We start from the raw sequence: 21,901 nt of genomic DNA, 5'->3' as shown, positions 1-21,901 counted from the left end.
AGGAGGCTTTATGATCTGGAAGTTGGTGTTCTACTAACTATTCCGAAAGGTAGGGTTCTCTATATTTTAATTCCAGAGAAGACCAAAAATTTATAACAATTTACCTCATTCCAGTGTCTTTATCTATTTGAATGAAACTCCTCATTCTCACACAGTGGATGTAGACCATTGATTTTAAATACATATACCTAATATGAAGACATGACCTTAATCTCCCACACACTGGGCGCAGATTTCAAATGGAGTCACCCATTCAGGTAACTCCCATTTAAAATGCCTACTCCCTGTGTGGAAGATTAAGTTAGTGTCTTCCGTGGGGAGTGTATGGATTTCTACTGGAATAGACCTTGAATGCCATTACGTAATCAAGAGTGTGGTATTATTTATACATTTGTTGTTTGAAAGACAAAGGTGGAGTATTTATGTGATCATAAAGAAATGTCATGAAAATAATCCATCGCAGATCAACTTTCACTGACCGATCCTTTTATATATCGTTTACATTTGATGTACAAAGAAAACAATGAATCATTTAAATATTTATGAAAATGTAAATGTTTAAAAAACTCCATGTGGATTTTTATAGTCATAATTTAATGCAGAGTAATTTAAAATAGAATTAAGATCAGCTACTTGCTTAAGCTTAATTTACTAATTCTGCCAGCAACCATCACTTTAAAGAAAAGGCACAATAATAAGTAGATATCAATGATGTATAAAGCAAACCAAAATGGCAATATATGTGGGAAAATTCAAAATTCACTGTGCCTTTGTAATATAACATATTAAATATTTCTTGTACACCTTGATTTTTATTATGTAAATGTGAATGGCCAGACAGGTATCTTTAAAAACAAAATGTGAAGTCTTATGATTGCTAATTCAATTACCAAATGAATTATATTGCTTTAGGCATTTATTTCGTGTGTGGCATGTTAAAAACTTTAAAATTTTAGTCTTTTTATGGCTTTATATTATTAGAACTGAACTAAGTAATGAAATGCTTGTTCACAACAAACTTCGAAGTAACATAATTAGTTAATACATATCTATATTATAGTATGGGTATGCTTTGACATTAAAAGTGAAGGAGCCAATTCATTAATCAATTGAAAGCTTTCTGCTCTTTGATGGCAAGACTACCATCTTGATTACTTGTGTGTTGTTGATACTTTGTTTTTGCAATCGCCAGAAAACATGTTGTTCTCATGCTGTGAGTACAACATCCTCTGTGATAAAGATTGCAGTACAGCCAGCAGCCATTGTATGTTAAATGAAGTTTGTATCAGATGTGGATCATAGCAAGACTGTACTTATTTTAGGTTAGCAACTATTTTAAACTGTTGCGATTTGGTAGTTCACAGCATCTTGCGAATGGTAGCGAGTTTTGGCAAAAATTGCATTGACTATTTTAAAGTGAGTGTGTAGAAGAATTCAAATATCACAGCTATACTTTTGTAGGTCCTGTGGTTCTTGAGTTATGTTGTAAAGAGCTCTGAAACAACAACACTTTTGTAAAACGTACATAATTACTCATAAACAACGATAAATCAAGCAAGTTTTCAAAGTATATGATTTGTAGAATGAACTTTTGCAAAACATCAAAGTGTTATTTTTCAATAATAAATTGATTTAGACAATGAAATTAGATTTTTTTTTTGGCTGTTTCGACCAACAATACCTCGTCTACCCTTCATATGTTTGATATATCAAACATGATGCATGAGACTCAATCAAACTTATGTATTTGCATGGTCAGTTGGTCACTAATTTTTAACAGTGGACCTCCATGTGTGATGTATGCACTATAATGACTTTCACATACCTGTATCGTATGCGAACGAACAATTTATGCACACCCAGCTACCGTATTTTTACATCACATGATTAAGTGCTTTTTAATGGTCACTAGCGGGTCAGCTATTCAATTTTAATAAATGGAAAATTAAAGAGAAGTTTAAAATGTATTTTTGTTTTCAAAAAAAATATGATAATATTATACAAATAGAATCAAACAAACTGAAAATGTATGTTTTGAATGAGGTAACTGACTTTACATCAGGTATTTTTTATATTATTGTGAAAAATCAAAAAAATTGCTTGGACCTAAAATCAAATTTGTCCGAAAGCTAATTGTTTAGGTTTTTCACTATGCCCTCTAGAAAAGAACTGATGTACACTACAGTAATTAACCTCTAATTGGAAGTGCCACAAGGATATGCAAGTAATGTGTGTGTGTAGTCAAAGTAGTATTTCAGATCAACAGCTAATCTTTGTACTTAAGGGGTACTACACCCCTGTGGTAAATTGTGACTATTTTTGCATTTTTCTTAAAAATAATAACACACTGGTAACAAAAGTTATGTATATTATTGGGGCAAGGAATCCAATTACTACACTGACATTTCAGTGACTCAAGACAAGCGGTTCAGTATATATGATAGGAAATGAGGTACATTCTAGCGGTACCTCTTTTCTTACCATAAATAACGAACCGCTTGTCTTGGGTCACTGACATTCCAGTGTAGTAATTTGATTCCTTGCCCTATAATATACATAACTTTTGTTACCACTGTGTTTTTTAGTTAGTTTTTGAGAAAAATGCAAAATAGACACACATTATCGAGGGTGTAGTACCCTTAAGCATTTCTTGATTTATTTTAGTAGAACTGAATAATATGTTTGCTCAAAGAGATTTTTGACAAAAAGTAATAATTGTCATATTTTTACTTTTTTTTAATATGCTGGGTGACTAGACTAAGTCTGAGCAAAAGCCAAACTTTCTACAAGGTTATTTTGTTGATCTGGATACTGCAAAGAAAATTAAACAAATTAGAAGAAAATAAAGATAAGATGATTCCTTTGATTAAGAAGAGCAGAAAATATTCGATTTTGATAACTCATGGATATGATAACTGTAGTAAGGCCAAAAAAAAAAGATGTTTGCTTGCCCTCAACCGACCGACCTAATTTTGGAAATCAGAAAAAGTTTTTTTCTATTTACTGTACAAAAGAGTACCGACCCTATTTTTGGAAATTCCTGAAAAAGTTTTTTTTCTTTTCACATTTTTGCATTCTGAAGATGTAAAAAAAACATATTTGTGACATGATCAAGGGGAATGAGTCGCATGTCGGCAATTTTCGGAAAGAAGTTTTTAAAATCATTTTCTGTCAGTTTACAAATGCTACATTTTGATGCAAACCCCATCAAAATCAGACATCTGGTTACTGAATTATGAGCAATTTATCAATGACTGAAAACAATATAAAACAAAAGAATTTGAACACTGTTTTTGCCAATATCTCAAAAACAATTTTAGCGACATCCGACTCATTCCCCTTGATCATGTCACATTTTAGAGCTTGTGTTCAATATTTTACTTGTTTTGTAATGTTAGTTGATTCATTGTGACACCAAAATTGTCTGATTTTTCATATTTTGAGCCTTAATTGATACAAACAGTAGAGTTTGCTAGAAAAAAAAAAAGAAAAATCCCGACCGACCCAATTGTTAAAATTCATTTGAGGGCAAGCAAACAATTTTTTTTTTTTTTCTTGGCCTAAGGAAGGATTAAGTAACATCAATTTTTGAGTAAAATTGTAAAATTTTGTTTTACCAGGCCTCGACACTCCAAGAGGACAACTTGAAACAGTGCTGCAGATTGGACCATCAAGCGGCCATATTTTTGTAACATTGACCCAGTCTCCTTCTCAGCTGCCTTCTTTATGTTCATGAATATGCCACATACAAACTGGGCCAGAGACTAGGTCGATGGTACAAAAATGTGACAGCACGATGGTCCATATCTGTGGCGTTGCACTGATTCTGATTCTAGCCAATCAAAAGTCATCTTTGTGTGACCATCTTATGTTTCTATGGGCATGTAATACAGACTGTCTTATCTTACTATTCTTTTGTAACTGGTTATGTTACACTGTGTAATATTAACCCATTTATTTGCAGCTTCCAAGATAAACTCTTAAGCTAAAAAACACATTTTTTACAGGAAAATCGGCGTGAATTACTGTGTTATGTGTGTCACATGTGTATTTACAAAGCTGCATGCTTGTTGGGATAGGTATACATGGATCTTGGATTTCTGTACCAGAAGCTAGTTTGACCAAAATTTCTTCCCACAAGGTAATAGGCGTATTGCATAACAATAGATACAGCTTGGGGGTTAATCCATCTCCTTTGTTATACAATAGAGGGAGGTATTTCGGTCAAAATGACTTCATGTAGAGAAACTCTGGATCCACATACACGTATTAAACCAAATGATGAGCACTAGGTATTTTTAAAGAATGTGTCATACTTTGTTAAACAAGTTAATTTTTGTTGGAACACTTCACTTATGCTTGTACATCAAATGACCATTTGGAGAATAAATGCTCCATGAATGTAATACCTACATCCCCATTCTCCACTGTAATAGTACCTATTCCCTATAAAGAGGTTAAATGTAAACTACAGAGTTCAAACTCCATTAAGTTTGTGTGTCCATCAGCGGTTGACATGTGTTAGAATAAACACACAGTCATACTAGAGATCTCTTTTGCCAATACCTAAAGTGTTATTTAGACTATTCTTTGTTCTTTTGCAGTTGTATTGTGTAAAGTGTTCCACAGCACCACAAAGCTTAATTTGGACTATGTTCTGGGTGCTATTCAGGCATGTCAAATATTCTTTTAAATTATATGGCAAATAATGATTTTTTTTGTAGGTTTTTCATTGCAATTGTATACATAATCCTGAAACATTTTGTTTCTTGCAGAATATTATTGTTAGTATTGAGTTTGTAATTGTTCATACATTTGTACATGCTTCCATGCATAAAAAACCTTTCTAAGAAAAGTAACTTGAGCAACATGTGAATATTATTTTAGGAATTAGCTCAATGTTGTAGATACACATAACAATGCATATTTTACCAACAGCTTCAAGATGTGAAAATTGTATATTTTGTATTTTTATGTCAATTTCTTTTATTCATATGTAAATAGACTATTATTTTAGGAATTAACTCAATGTTATTTACTTGTAAACAATACATTTACCTACAGATGTGAAGATGCAACAATTGTGTATTTTGTGATTTTTTGTCAAATTTTTGTTCTGTGTCGGTGTGATGTGTTTGTAAAATTGTACCTTTTCCTGTCCTGTTTTATCTGTTCACCATGTTGTGTTATAGCTTCATTATACATGGAAGTGTACTTCACAACAATGCTTTGTGATCTACTTGGTGGATAAAGTTGCACATTAGTCTAGAAATGGTTTATTTAATTAAAACTCATTTTTGCTTTGAGTGAAGTTACCAGTGCTTATTTCACTATGATTTGTAGTTCCTGTACAACTTATGTCAACATTATTGGTACCTATCAGTTTGCAAAATAAAATGCATTTCTGTTTATGATGGGTTCACTTCACAAAGAAGGTTTGTATGCATTAATAATGTAGGTGGTGTAAGAAGATATAATGGTAAACAATTTTATAATTTTGCAATGAGTTACTGTACTGTATATAGCGGGATGTTTTGGTTTTTTGCTATCGGAAGGGAAAGAAGAAACGGTTAAAGCCATTGGGTCAAAAAGTATTTTCACCCGCTTTTACAGACTCATGATTGTGAAACAAACTTGTTTTCAAATAAAAACCTTTTTAAAAACAGGGTGAAATGTTTGGTTCAATCTTTGTGAAATCCTGCCCAAATATCGTCGGACTACTACACTAATTGCCTAAGTCATTTTTTTTGTAATTTTGAGAACAAAGTACAAAATATGGTTCCAGCATGCATTTAAACATAATTTTTCACCAATCTTTGCACAAGAACAAATGATAATGATACAAAGTAAATGGAATAGTCTAAAATAATTAGGGTGATTACGTAACTGATGCATGCTTGAACCACATTTTGTACTTATTTTACAAAAAATGACTTAGGCAATTAGTGTAGTAGTTTGACGATGTGTAGCATAATGTTATGTAGTGAAAAGTCTTAAACCTAGAAATCATGATCATTTCAAAATTTAATTGACCATTGTTCCATTTGAATGTGCAATTATTTCTTATCAAAAACTGATGGATACCAATTGTGTACAAACTGTATGTTGTAGATGTTGTTTTATCAGACATGTAAAATACTTTGATAAAGATATTTGCATCCAAAGAAACCCTATAACATAATAACCCCATTAAATGTGTAGGCTTGAGACATGTTTTGTTTAGATGGTAAGAAAAAAGAAATGGTAGCTGCGTGGTGCACCACCTCAAGAATACATACTGTTCTATTTAACCATCTGTGTTAGTTCTGCTTTTAATATCTACACATGTGAGTAAGTGTTTGGGTGATGGGCCATCATGTAAGGTAGTAAACACCATGTGATTTAATTAAATTACCTCTCTGTAATAAGTTTTGCTTCTAATGATGTAGTAATAAGCTTCAAAATAGTAAGATGTAGCATACCACATGCATGCATGCATGACTGAAATACGTGGTTTTCAAATCAGGTCAGAATTAGGTGTGCTGAATGATTGATTCAGACATGTACATTGTATACGCTGATGACATCAGTGGTTTGATTGTTATTAAATCCTGCAGTAGGATTCTTGTCTCATTCTGATTTAATGTTATATGTTTGCAATGTAATGTCAGCAACGTAGTAATTGCTTTATCACCATACTTTTGTTCATGGGTACAGATAAAAGCATTCCAATATGACACATATTATTTGAATGGTACACCAAAGTACCAAATGTTGCGATTAGGGAGATTGTTGGACCAAAGTTAAATGGAGGGAAGGATAGGTATTTGCATCAAAGTTTCAAAAAGTATTTTTGCATGGTTTCTTTTAAAAGCAAGTTAATAATATGTTGTCATGCTAACAATACATGTCCATTGAATGCTATTCTTTAACAGGTCGAGTTTAAGGTGGCTGTCAAGTCTCAGAAATGCACCAAGTAATTGAGTCTATGGTTGTATATATATAACTTCTTATTTATTCAATTTTCAAAAGAAAAGGGTTAAGGAATCTAAATATGGACACAGATTTGGTACAACCATTATTGAGATATAGTGTATCACAAAAATGTTTTGACCCTTAAAAACATGTAAAATGTGTCCTTTTGTGTTTTTTTTTTAAAATCTTAAGACTCCATTCTAGGGGTGTGTTTTCACTTTTGGATATTGGCCTTATTTTTGAATTATTGACCAATGACTTTTCTACTCAAAAGTGTTTTTTTTCTTATTTGTCAATAATTCTGAAAGTGAAAAACAAAATGAAAACATGTTCCTTAGAATGCAGGCATCATAATGGCAAATTGAGCACAAGTAGTACATTTATAAACGTTGGTATGTCATGCATGAACGGCAGTTTTACTTGACGTGTTTCTGAGACTTGACACCATTTTCCCATGCATACATGTAATACTGAGTTACCCGTTCTATAATATTTTGAGTCCTGTATCAACCATGCTATTTTTTCATCCCTTTATCTGCCACTAATAGGTGTCGCTGTATGTGATTTGTGTTATCATCCAAGCACATCACATACCACTGAAGTGTCCAATGCGTGCTACAATGTAACTCAAACAACTTGTGTCATGTTTGTAGTAGAACATAACAATTTAATAAACTTGTATATAATGTAATGGTGAAGATTGGTGACTGGATCCTTCAAAATAAATACGGAAGAGGATGGATTGAAAAGCAGCTTTTGAAGAGGAACATAAAAAAATATTGGAATCTTCTGAAGAAGTGTCAACATTTTCCAAGTTTCTGTGTCATCAGCGTAGTTACAGCAAGAAGTCTTCATTGGAGGCAGTATCATGTAGCAGTGTCATCTGGAGTTCTGGATCATAATATGAATTTGGAAGGTTATCCTGGAAGTAGATGGTGGAACTTGATAACATAGTTTGGCTCATCAGGAGTGGATTTGTTGTCAGAGAAGATGACAGAAGAAAGGATGAGGCGATTACAGGAGCAGATCAAAGGAATAGATAGCAGGGATGTACAGCAGGTGGATGGGATCCAGGGACACATATCTAGGGTACATGATTGGGATCAAAAGGTTGTATGTATGTAAATAGATTTTTATGTTTGTAGCTTTCCGTTATGTTAGATGGATGGAATTTTTATCATTTTGATGTCAAACAAGTATAATAACTTTCATTGTTAAAAGTAATTGTAATTCATGAAAAAAATCCACAAAACTATCAACATAATGAGGAAAACAACTTTTTAACTTTTATTTTTCTGATAGCTGAAAGCTTGCAATTAAACTTGAAAATAAAGTGCATAGCATCAAAGGTTATAATGTCATGTTGCATGCATCACAGAATGTATGTGCAGTGAGAAACCTTTGTCAGCAAATTTATAAGTTGCATGATTGTTATCAGTTGTGGAAATATTTTATATCACTCTTTTGACACAATTCAATGAAAAAAAAACTCATATCATTTGGGACTATTATTAAGTCATACTGAATAGGGAAAACTTTTACCTCTGTAGAAGGAAACATAATTTCTGAATAAGGAACTTTAACTTCTATATAAGGAACTTAACTTCTGAATAAGGAAACTTTCAAAAATGTTTTAAATACACTGTACTTGTTTATTTTACTCCAAATGTCACAAGCAAAATGTTTATTTTCTGATAGAATTATGTCATGAATAAATGAATTGGAAGCAATAATTAACATCTAGTACATGTTAACATGTTTAATTTATCTTTTCTTCTCTCATAAGCAGGTCTATAGCATTTGCAAGCATCCTTCCTGCATGGATTCATTAATTTGTGATTGCTTTCGGTGAATATATATATAAAAATGCAGATGTTTTTACACTTACTCCGGATTCTAGAAAAATACAGCAATAATTTTTTGGAATTAAAAAAATATCATTATGAAACATAGCTAAATCATAATTCAAATCTTGAGTATAGGCTGAGTTAGCTCACAATTGCAATATTTCATCTTATTTTTGATAATTGGTTATGAAAAAGATTAGAAAATGTATTTTTCAAAAATTAGGATATATAACTTGAAATTAGTCTTTATACAAGTCTTTGGACTTGATTTTCACAGCATACAAAAAACACCCTAAAAATGCATGTTTTCATTGCCAGTTAGAACTAACCAACTGATTAGGATGTAGCTTTGTTTCATTTGGCAAAACAGGATAATATTTTTGGAGTCACAAAAGAAAAACAGTGCTGTACTTTTCTGGAACGGGGAGGGGAGTAGGTGTGGTACAAGAAATCAGGAACTAAAACCATCATCTGTGTGTATCCAGAAAGTTGTTGCACACAGTTTTATCCATTCAAATTGCATAGCAGAACCCAGAAAGATATGCAGCATGTACCATGGTAAAGTTTGATCAAAACCTCACCAGTTATGTCTGCTATGTTATTCTTTGAGACTAGTGTTTATGCTTAACCAGTTTTGTTCAATGACTTCTAACCTAGTAACAAAAATCACCAATAAATTGCGGTTGCATGAGCATAGCAACTTACTGTTAGATTTCTCCATTGTTGTAAATCACTACCCACCATTAGCTCTTTGTTAGACCATGCAGCCTGAATATTTGACCCTTTCCTAAAAACCCAGAACCTGTTGGCAGACCAGATTTTGAGATAAAGGTATTGAAACTATGCATTCATAAAAAATTGTGTAGTTTTTTTTTTAAAAAGAATAAAAGTTTTTTCTTATCTTTGTATCAGCAGACGTCTTGCAAAATAGTAAGGTTGGGAACAGATCTTTTGACCTCGCCCTGTTTTTACTCAATTATTGTCTGTCGACTTTTGTTCTTTCATATTCAATGCTGGGTAATTGGATAAATTCATTACTTATGGCAGAATTTCAATTACACTAATATCTAAAGATATTTGGACAAATTGGGTTATTCCAGTTGAAATCCATACACCCCTATAAAAGACATGACATTAATGAAGATGTGACCTTAATCTTCCACATAGGGAGTGTGAATATCAAATGGGGTAACTTAAATGGGTGACTCCATTTGAAATCTACACCCCTATGTAGGAGATGAAGGTCATGTCTTTCATAGGAGGTGTATGGATTTCAATTGGAATAGACCATTGTATCATAATTATCTTCAAAAGTACATGTGGTACAAAAACAAAGTTTGGTGCCACGTTAAAAATTTTATACATGTGTAATCATCTTCACAGCCATGTTCAAATACTAAAAAAGCAAAAAATGTTCCTGGTTTTGTGGAAATGGGTCATATTCAGTGATCACATGGTCACCTCAAAATGAGGTTCTACCTGCAAAGTGTGTGTTGTGTTTGCGAACGCATGCTTTTATTACCGCATATGCTTTCCAAAAGCCATCTAGCGTGTTGCTAGAAAAGCGCAAGAAACAAAAATGCACTTTTTACGCATGCGTTTGCAGGGAGAACTTCGTTTTGGTAGCAAGATGGCGGATTTGTGCAAAGAGCGAATAGGAAATTGTTCTTCCAGACAAGTCATATAAGGCCGAAAAAAAAGGTTTGTCTCAAAGCTTGCGCGCGCGTTTGTAAAATCGCACGATTTGACAAAAAAGAAATGCAGAAATTTTATTTATTTCAAAAAAAACAAATTTTATAGTTTTTTCCATAAAAAATCAGCGAAAATCTGAATTTTTTCTCAAAATACCATGAAAAAAGTCGGGAATAAAAAAATTAAAAAAATCGCACTTCGCATTTGTTTTTAAATTTCTTGTGAGCTTTGAGACAAACTTTTTTTTTGGCCTAAGGTAAGTATATCATTTCAAAGAAAGAGGTACTAGTAGTAGTGATTAATAATGATTCCCATAGTAATGATAATTTTTCAAGATTCAAGTTGAATTTATTTCCATAATTCACATTAAAAATACCAAAGTATAACATTACAGTTTACAAAATGGAGAGTATAGATGCAAAACCGATAAATCCATTTTTCTCGATTTGAGATATTGACAAATATAACCCGTCAAATATATAAAAGTACACGATATGAAAATATTCGTTTTTTATCATGGTTTCAAAAATAAACATATACATGTTTTAAAGTAGGGTGTCAATTTAAAGCTAGCATTATAGGCATATGTTGGTGGCTTTAATGCAAAAAGTTCAAAAATGGCATATATCGCATTTTTGCATGTGAACTCTTCAAATTAATCATGGAGGAGATGCAGACCATTTGAGGCAAGAAGAAGAAAGTTACCCAAACAAGTAACAATCTCAACAAACAAACAAGACCTTCATTAGAGAATAAACGATAGGAATATTTATTTTGACTATCCTCTACCGTGTGATAGACAACAGGCAGGTCCAATATTTTAAGTAGTGGATGCCGGCGCAGCACTACGATAAAAATATTGGACCTGCCTGTCGTCTATCATAGGTAGAGGAGTAAATAAAAATTCCTATCATTTGTTCTCATTCTTAGTTAAATATTATTTTAATAACTGTTAACTGTTTTTTAAAGCAAAAATTAAGTTACGGTAATAAAAACTCCCCTTTTTCTAAAATGAACGAAACTTGTTTACAACTTCACATCTTTTGTTGCGTGTACTGCTAGCGCGTGCGAGGTCAAATTGCTAGAATTGTACATTAAACACAACTAAACAGCCACAATGCAATTTGCAGGCAGCAGCTTAATCAGCGCCAATATTGCAACATTGAAACAAACAACTATACAAACATCCAATCCAACCCAACCCCATCCCCCAGTAGGCAATGAGGATAAAGTGCCTTGCCCAAGGACACAACACGTTGGCACAAGCGGGGTTTGAACTCGCAACCTATGGATTATGAGTCGGGCGCCTTATCCACTCGGCCACACGTGCTCCCAAAGTGTCTCCCTGTTTTGTGTTCTCTGTTTGGATTAGCATTAGCCCAGTCAAATTATGAAATCACCCACAATTAAATTGCAACAGAATCCATTTCACATGCCTCCATCTCCTAAAAGCTCACACAAAAACATTGAAAGTCCTGCATAAATCCAAAATGGGAGCTTTTTTTTTTTGGGGGTGAAATTTCCAAGGTAATCAAATTTTGTTAAAAACCATACCAATGTATTCCTCTATATTGCTCTCCTAGCTTCCCTGTGTAATGTAGAGGATTGAGAAAAAGTGTAGTTTGCTCTCCCGGGTTTGCTCTATCTCTGATGTACAGTTCTTGAGTGATAGGGGCCCGGATAGGGGGTAAGGTCAAATGTCAAAATGTGGATTCCACAGGGGACAAAAATGGGAAAAAAATCTTCGATTTTGATTATTCAATGATCTCAGATTGCTCAGCTTTCAAAAACATTTAAGAAAAAGAATAGTATGTCATATATGTCAGGGGGTTTGTAACATGGTGAAAAAAGATCAAAATCCATTGAGCCCTGTTGACCTTGACCTATTTTGTGATGTTATCTATGTAACAAAATATTCAAAACAAAGCAACTTTTATCATTTTGATTCTGGTAGAAATATATTATCGATTTTACGTCATCAAATCTTCGTTAGAACTTAAACATTACTGGAAATAGAATAGCAATAGATTAAATAACGTAGATATGTTACATACAATATTGTACGTCTATTAAAAAGTCTGCATACTGCTTTATTTAATATGCTTTTCTGAAATGAATGGTGATTATATCGATTCAGTTACTTACAATTAGTGGTGGGTTAACCCCATATTTTTTTCTTAATTTGACTGGGCTACTTATGTTTCAAGGAAAAATTTATAATGTAATACCGGTTTTATTAGGATACCAACCTTATACAACCCTCTTTCATTCAGGGGAATAAATCCTCTAGACAAGTCTAATTATTTAGTAAATTGTGCACCTATGGACCGTAAAGTAATTGTGATGTTTGTAACAAATAAAACTTCTTCACTTTAATGCACAAGGAATCATATAGTGTGTGCTTTTTGTGTGTTTATTTGTGTGTTTTTGTGCCCGGTCTATACCTGGCATAGTATAAAGGGAAATATTATAATGTTAGGACATTGCTTCCAATTGCATGACACTACACATGGCCTTCCATTTTCTTCGGACCTGCATGGACTCCCACACCGCAGAGAGATATGGTCGGGTCTTATAGATTTCCTTCACAGTACGCTCGAGAAGACTATCTAGTACACTCTGCATCACGTTGGGATCCGTTATAGTCCTGCATAAACACAACAAAGTAATCGATGGTATAATGGTTAGGAGGTACAATCAGTGGACTTCCTTTTGAACAAAATTATCCTAGTAAACCTTTCTTTTATTTCATCATGCTTTGGTACAAATTAATACAATGAGAATGGAAACAATAATTGCATGGCAGCTAAACCAAATTCGAATAAATTGGCCACCATGATGGCAGGGGCGTAGCCAGCTTTCTTGGTCGGGGGGGGGGGGGCAAAATAAAATTTTGGGGGCACAGACGAAAAAATTGCAGTTGCATCATACAATACATAGAGACTGTATGTCTTCGAGCTTCCCGAAAAGGGCCTTATTGGGATGATGTGTTCGCGTAGCGCGAAAAAAATGGTATTTTACACTATTTTCGCCCATTACCCGGCTAAAAAAGGGCTTTATTGTTACAATGTGCGCGCGTAGCGAGGAAAAATTTTGTATTTTACACTATTTTGGCCCTGAAATTTGCTAGAAAAGGAGCTCCTTGCCCTTTTTCTTTTCCTTTGCCCTCCTGATTTTCTTTTTCATTTTTTGTCAGAGGGCCACTTTTTCTTTAATTTTTTTGTCAGGGGGTGCACTCTGCCCTGCCCCCCCCCCCTCGCTGGCTACGCTACTGCCATGAAAGTGAAGAAATTATGGGACAAATGAGACAAGGTAGGAGTGCAAGTCAAAGGACTGACGAGATATGCGCAGACAGACACCGATTTATTACATGTAGTAATAAGTCTCATAATTCGAACTTATTGTACTGCACGGAAAATTTAACTTGTAGGCCTATTAAAGGAGGATTTCGTGATCCTAGCATCCTCTTTTCATGACATTTTCAGTAGATATCCATGAAAAAAGCTTATTTCCAAAATTTCAGTTGATTCAGGTTTTGCGTGTGCGAGTTATGCATGATTATGTGTATTACACTGCTCCATAGACAATGTGTTATAATTTCGTTCTGGTGCACCAGAACGAAATTCAAATTTGGCGATATTTTTGCTAAACGAATTAAGGGATCCAAAATGGGCGTTTATTGCGTTTCGACAGTATTTTTTGTGGGACATGAGAGCACCTCAGACCTATCGAATTGCATTCTGAATACGAAGCATGTCTTTCTGATATCAAATAATTTTCATTTTTAAAAATCACAATATAATACAAATTTTATGACAAATTATAAAAATTTGATATTTTTCAAATTTTTGATATATAACAGTCCTCGAAGTAAATTATATAAATCTAATGATATATTCTTAAAGTGTATGTAGCAGGGAGGAAAAGCCGACGGTCAATTGAAAATTTTGACCTTTCATATTGAAGATATGGATTTTTTTCCCCAAAAGACCTAATTTTTTTTGGTGTTTTGGGGAAAAAAATCCATATCTTCAATACGAAAGGTCAAAATTTTCAATTGATCGTCGGCTTTTCATCGCACCTACATACACTTTAAGTATAAAGCATCAGATTTATAAAGTTTACTTCAAGTACTGTTAAATATCAAAAATATCAATTTTTAATGATTTGCCATAAAATGTGTATTAAATTGCAAATTTCAAAAATCAAAATTATTTGATATCAGAATGACATTCTTCGTATTCAGAATGCAATTCGATATGTCTGATGTGCTCTAATGTCCCAAAATAAATACTGTCCAAACGTTCATACCCCAGCCCTTAATCTGCAAGAAATATTTGGTACATAAACATTATGTAGCCAGAGGTATCCAGTGGTGTAAAAATCTCAACTTTTTTTTTGAAATGTGGGGGGGTGAGGCTGTGGATCACGAAATGCCCCTATAATGTTTGAAGGTATATTGGGATTTGGCATCGGTTGAATTTCATAATAAACATAAAGGGCACTGTTACGTCTTTTAATTGTTTCTGGCAAGATTAATATTGTAAGGGCGATATAATTGAGACGTGCAGGTAAAGTAACCGTGAATTGAGTTTTTTAGAACAAAAATAATCGTGATTCGAGACAATGATATTTATAGCATCAGCATAAGTAAAGAAGATGAAGGTATATTGGAGGAAAATATTTTTAAATATAAAAATATAAGATATATACACCAGGCACATAGTTAGGGGAAAAAGTTCACTTTGGTGACCACTCTCTGGCTAGTAAGGTTTGACGATTGATTCGACTTCTATGGACCATTTAGAAAAAAAATAGCCACCATGTCCCTCGCGAAAATCCCGGCGCTTTTCGCTAGAGGCCAAAATCCAAAATGGCCGCCACCACCATTTTGAAAATTTAAGTTTTGAACCAGAGCACCTATAATCATGCACAAAGACACTTTTTCGGATATGTCGAGTACAAGGATTCCGATTCTGACATTAGTTTGACATTACGGCATCATTTTCACTCAGAAATCCAAGATGGTGGCTGGCACCATCTTGAAAAATTTAGTTTTGAACAAGAGGACCTTAAATCGTGTACAAAGACACTTTTTGGATAAGTCGACCACAAGGATTTCAAATTTGACATTACTTTGACATTACGAACTCATATTTACCCAGAAATCCAAGATGGTGGCCGCCGGCGCCATCTTGAAAAAAATAAGTTTTGAACCAGATTACCTAAAATCGTGTACAAAGACACTTTTTGCGGTAAGTCGACCCCAAGAAATCCGGGATTTTCGCGAGGGACATGGTGGCTATTTTTTTTCTAAATGGTCCATAGAAGTCGAATCAATCGTCAAACCTTACTAGCCAGAGAGTGGTCACCAAAGTGAACTTTTTCCCCTAACTAACAAAAAGAAACTCGTCAGTTATATTCATCCTTGCTGTTCAATAACTTAATAATTTTGGATTATTCTGAAATATACATTTTGTTAATTGGACTTTTCTTTCTCATTTGACACCCTGTTCGTGAACATTGAGCAAGAATTGACCAAGATATGCGCCTCAAACTCTCAAACCCCAAAATGAAAAGTTGCAATTTTAACGATTCAATTGTGCCTGAATTACACTGTGTGGTTTATTAATTGGCCACGATGCGTTCCCATTGAAAATCGTTGAAAATACAACTTTTGATTTTGGGGTTTGAGGCTTTGGAGGCGCATATCTTGGTCAATTCTTGTTCGTTTTTCACGAACAGGGTGTCAAATGAGAAAGCAAAGTCCAATTATCAAAATGTATATTTCAGAATAATCCAAAATGATCAAGTTATGAACAGCAAGGATGAATATAACTGACGAGTTTCTTTTTGTGCCTGGTGTAGTGTCGGACCTAAAACCGATACTTGTGGAACACCACATTGAACAGAACTCAGTGACGATATGTGATCATTATAAACAACAAAGTTAACTCATGAACCACTCAAAGGCATGCCCCCGGTACCATAGGGGTTTTTACAAAAAAATGTTGAATGTTTGGGTCCAAGAAATATCTTAATCAAGATCTGAAACAATCTTCAAGGACAGTAAGATAGTGCAGATCTGAGAGGTATTTTAGGTCAATTTGAGAGTACCCAGTTTGGACTCGCTGCATGTAGAAAATACTTGGGTGAAGTGGTTAAATTTCTTAATTTAAAGGGACGTTTCTCGATATAGGGGTGGAATTTCAATATTTCTTTGGCCACTTTTAGGATTCGGAAAGAGTTTAGTTTGACCTATCTGTAAGGGGCTGTGCAATAATTATCAGCCCCAGGGGGTAAAATTTCGAACGGCTCGCCAAAAATCGCTTGCCCCCCTCTCGGCCCGCCAAAAACCGCTTGCCCCCCCCCCTCGGCCCGCCAAAAATTCTTTGCCCCCCCTTGAACATGCCAAATTTTTGGGATCCCAAATTCCAAACTTTAAATGGTCTAGATGTATGTTGCGAGCGCAGCGAGCAGGAAAATTTGCATATTTAAGCGTTTCCGTACCGTTTTCCTAAGCCTTTTTAAAGCATTTTATTAAAAAGGTGCCCCGTGAATGCGTGCCAAAAATCGCTTGCCCCCCCTCTCGGCTTGCCAAAATTGCTTGCCCCCCTTTCGTCTCGCCAAAAATTCTTGCCCCCCCACCCCCAATTTTACCCTCCCCAGGGCTCATAATTATTGCACAGCCCCTAACACTTAAGCGAAAAGGTCAACTTGGGTAGCCCGTGGCAATCCCATTATGGTTCCTCTTTTCATAGGTTTTGAATTTTTCAAACCGTGGAAATGTTAATGCAACCGAATGTTTTGGAGGGGGGGGGGGGTGTTAACCTTTACATGTTTATGTCACTACGCTACACCAGAAGAGCTAGCAGAAGCAGAAACTGACTTTTATGGCAGTGAACGCTTTTTATATTTTCATCAAGGATGAGCAGTGAGGTTGTTTTTCATGAATTCTAAATAAAAATATGAAAATAACATGCTTTTTAATGAAGTACTTTAAAAAGGGCATTTCGTGATCTACAACCTCATCCCCCCTCCGCCACTTTTCTCAACAAAAGTTTTTAATCATACCACCTCTTGCTATAATGTTTATGCAAAAAATTTCTTGCAGATTAATTCGTTTAGTAAAAATCTCGTGAAATTTGAATTTCATACCAGAACGAAATTACAACAGTGGCCTATGAAGCAGTGTAATACACAAAACTCGCAAACCCAAAATCGGAATCAACTGAAATTTTGGGAATAGGCTTTTTTCGTGTATATCTACTGAAAAATGTCATAAAAAGAGGATGCTAGGATCACGAAATCCTCCTTTAAGTAAATGAAGAAAATATAATTAATATTATATAAACGGCATTTTTTCCTCGTTGGTGCGCTTGCATGATAACAATACCAATAGGTTTTACTTCACACTATACACATAATTTTATACAAACATGCCAAAAGTGGCTAAACTCGTTTTCTTGACGCTTAAATTAACCAAGCCACACCACTCTACGCCATACATAAATTTGCCTAGGCCGATTTCCCTAAAAGGATGACAAGTTGAGATAAACTCGAACCCACGCCGCACTTCGCCCTTAACGACTATTGTCGGAATAGCGACAGAATACAGCGCATTGGACCACTCGTCCACGCTACCCATAGTTTGCCATGTCGCCTCGGATATAGAAATATAATACAAAGACAGAAAACGTACACATAGTTTGAGTTTTTACCTGCTTAAAGGGTGTCTCCGGCAATCACAACATTATGCCTTATAGTTTTTCCAGAAAAATTCGGCAAAATTCCGATTTTTTTCTCCAAATACCATGAAAAAAGTCGGGAATAAAAAATAAAATAAAAAATCGCATTTCGCATTTGTTTTCAAACCACTCGTGAGCTTTGAGACAAACCATTATTTTTTGGCCTAAATAGAAAATTAATTATCAAGCACGAATCATGGTTTTATTTGAAACAAACTTATATTGAACGTAAAACAAATTAATACAGTCGTCTCTCAACACGCGATATTCCAAATTCCCGGACGCCGAAATTGTCCAGTGCAATGACGTCCCAGTAATACAATGAAGGCTGACAACAATTGAGCACAAGTACCCATGACGTCATTGCACAAGACAATTTCGGCGCGGGAATTTTGAATATCGTATGTGGAGAGCTTGTCTCGGTCCCAGCCGGTTTGTGTTCCTCCGTCACTAAACACACCGTCTAGCGACAACCCTGAAATTACAATCGCTGATTGGTTAATGGATTTCCAAATAAAACTGTTTTCAATTGGCTACAGGACGTGACTTGTGTAAGTGACACTATTTGTAGTCTTTGTAGATACCGCAAATGAAAAATGTACGCTAGCTAAGAGCAGCCACTGAGGCGCCGATCGGCCGATATCGCCTTTTATGTACGCGACTTGCAGCGCGTACTCACGTAGCCTACATTGTGTGGATTTATGTAACCGCATAGCTGTCCACCAACCACTGCATGCGCTGAAGCCCAGCGTTAATTGACAGCAAAATTTAACGCCAGTATTTATGGCGTTGATGTTCAGCCTATCAGAAAAGACGTACTATGTCGCCAGACATAAGGCATAATGTTGTGATTGCCAGAGACATCCTTTAAACATCAAGGTACATAGCGCTAGCTGTGTTAATTGTTAATAATTGTGTTTTCTGTGTCCCAATTGTTCTATACAGAAATACAACATCCGTGACAATACCATTGCACAATACAAGTAGCTATTTTACTTCGGTGGTTGGGACCGAATCGAGCTTGTGGTACCGCTTGCTCGTCAAAACTTAAGTGCTTCTGATGATTTCTTATTTAGCATATTATAAAAATACAATGCCAGAAACAAAATTGCAATTGTATAATGCCAAAAACGAAATTGCAGTTGTATAATGCCAGAAACAAAATTGCAACTATATAATGCCAGAAACGAAGTTACAATTGCATGCCAGAAACGAAATTGCAGTTGTATAATGCCAGAAACGAAATTGTAATTGTATAATGCCAGAAACGAAATTGCAATTGTATCATGCCAGAGACGAAATTGCAATTATACAATGCCAGAAACGAAATCGCTATTGTATAATGGCAGAAACGAAATTGCAATTGTATGATACAGCCTGTATGCGCAAAAAAGAGAGAATTGACGAAATCGTGTGGGGTGTTTTTACATGTGCCTATAATGGGAAAAAACTCTTATGTGCATAATTACCCCCCATATAGCCCGCCAATAGTGTTGGTAGCAGCTTCCATCGTATGTTGTGGTCCCTCTGCTTTGGCTACTTCACGAAAAAGTTTGAGCAATTGGTGCTGAAGAGCCACGGTACTTGCTGTAAAAATAGTTCAAATGAAGTAGACAATGATAAATCAAATCATTTTTTGAATCAAAAGAACCGTATGAGATGCATTACAAGTAGGGGCTAGAAGATCATGATCATGGTGGCATGCATGAAACTGAAACATCGAAATGTGCTTAGATCTTCCATCAATCAATCAATCATCTTTATTTCATTCAAAATACAACAATACAATAACAGCAAAACATACACATTTGAATGAGGAGATGCTCAGAAGGCCAAAAAGGCCTGAACAAACACCCCCTTAACCTAATAACTAAGTTTCATAATTTATCTAATAAAAAAAACACCAATTACATACATACAAACACAACACCCCCCCATCACCACCCTCTTTCATACCATTCATGTAGAGCTAAGCAGAAAAAAAAGATGAATAAAGAACATGCAGAATATAGGTGTAAGACAAATTAAGATTTCATAACATATGCTCACGTATATCGCACAAGAAAGCTGACATCTAAAATGATGAAAGAATCGCGTAGCACGTCTGAATATTCAAAATGTCAGATTTTGACAAAACTACAGCACCTATAATCTTGATTTTTGCAAGGTATGTTAGTTTAATAAAGTACAATATAATCATGTAAAAAAAGAAAAATACTGAGGGCGTTCTCCTCAGCAAATGTTATAATATGGCTTTATGGCCCAAAAAAGATCTGTCTCTGCGTTGGCCGTAATTTTTTTTTTTTTTTTTTTGCCCGATATTCCTTTTGTTGTTGTTGATATTTTTAGTATCATATTTTTTTTTTGCATGGGGGGTAGTACACATTTCGCCATGATTGTAAAGGAGACAAACAAAACTTCATTGTGTATGTATTACTATAGCTTACTATGTTTCGTTGTTGAATATCAAAAAGTACATAAATTGTGCCTTGACCGTAAAAAAATGGAATATCGCATAGCTCATTTTCTCAACAAAAGAAAGAAGGCATAGCACTTAGCTTTTTTAATCAAATGTGTCTGAGACATACTATCTTTTTTTTTTTGTTGCCTAAAATGATATATTTTAATAAATTTAAATCTCAAGCTACTGGGCTGGTGCACTTACGGTCGTGATCATTTATCAAGAGTATGTTTATTTCGGCAACCACGTTGATAACGTAAGAATACTTCACTCGTTCCTTTCGAAAGATGAGTTTCTGCTGCATAATAGCTTCATCATTAGCTAAACGAAGAAAAATCAAAATTAAATAACGATTTAAAAACCAACAATGTCTCCACGAAATGACCAAAAAATCCAAAGCAATGTTTTTATGATTAGGTTATAGTTCCATGAAAATACTTACTGAGATCATGAATATTGGTGAATACTTTCCACCAAAAAAGGACATCATTCAGAGCTACTGTCATGCCGGATCCTGTAACAGGGTGACGGGTATTCAGGGCGTCACCTAGGATCAGCAGTCCTGGTGTTACGTCAAAGTTGGCTGCCATTCTTTGACATCTCACAACACGTAGACCATCGGCAATACTTTCCATCACTGGCTTCTTCATGTGCTCTGAATCGAAATATAATTTCAAATTTTTCAAGCAATTATTATGGGATTTTTTTGCCACGGCAAATTTGCACTTAAAAAATAGCCCATTCGGGTGCTATGTGGGTCTCTTATCTTTTAATAACTTTATTTATTACACCCAATGTTGGCGGAATTTATGTCTAATAACATCTTTAATTTGGGCTCATACTGCTATTTGTTGCCAGATTGGCATGCAAGAAGTTGGGTTAGACCAAAACTTGGCTCATAATATTATGTCAGTGTACTGTATGCTTCGTCCTGAGTTCTATTCAACTACATTCATGCACTCCAAGCCATGGAATTCACTGACTAGTCTACTAGTCTACACTCATAGAAATGACTTGTTCGCCTTGTTGGCACAATTCAAAAGGAGTAAGTTTGGACAACTCAAAAATAGTGTAAAAGTTGCCAAAACAAAATTTTAGTTATCCGAACTTAAAAAATGCTGAAAAAGCTCAAAAAGTTCCGAACTTTGTTGGCATTACTTAAAAAGTTGATATAAGTCGTTGCGTCAACTTTTAAGTAA

General features: G+C 34.8%; 2 protein-coding genes across 4 annotated transcripts in view; one reads left to right on the top strand and one right to left on the bottom strand.

The window, feature by feature from the left end:
- LOC140150441 (uncharacterized) overlaps positions 1–9,674 on the top strand; it is a 39,077-nt gene extending 29,403 nt beyond the window's left edge. For all 3 annotated transcript variants that reach the window (XM_072172471.1, XM_072172462.1, XM_072172457.1), the window contains one exon: positions 7,503–9,674. The gene's annotated coding sequence lies outside the window, so the exon portion shown is untranslated. The remainder of the gene's footprint in view (positions 1–7,502) is intronic.
- Positions 9,675–10,749: 1,075 nt separating this feature from the next.
- LOC140150460 (squalene monooxygenase-like) overlaps positions 10,750–21,901 on the bottom strand; it is a 71,565-nt gene continuing 60,413 nt past the window's right edge. The window contains exons 8-11 of the mRNA XM_072172482.1: positions 21,145–21,357; positions 20,907–21,023; positions 19,711–19,828; positions 10,750–13,140 (exon numbers count right to left, since the gene is read on the bottom strand). Coding sequence (XP_072028583.1) covers positions 12,969–13,140; positions 19,711–19,828; positions 20,907–21,023; positions 21,145–21,357 — 620 coding nt within the window. The 3' untranslated portion in view covers positions 10,750–12,968. The remainder of the gene's footprint in view (positions 13,141–19,710; positions 19,829–20,906; positions 21,024–21,144; positions 21,358–21,901) is intronic.

This window comes from Amphiura filiformis, chromosome 1 (assembly GCF_039555335.1).
Source record: "Amphiura filiformis chromosome 1, Afil_fr2py, whole genome shotgun sequence".
NCBI classification, from domain to species: Eukaryota; Metazoa; Echinodermata; class Ophiuroidea; order Amphilepidida; family Amphiuridae; genus Amphiura; species Amphiura filiformis.
The sequence above is the reverse complement of the archived record's forward strand: the minus strand, read 5'-3'. Positions and strand labels throughout refer to the sequence as shown.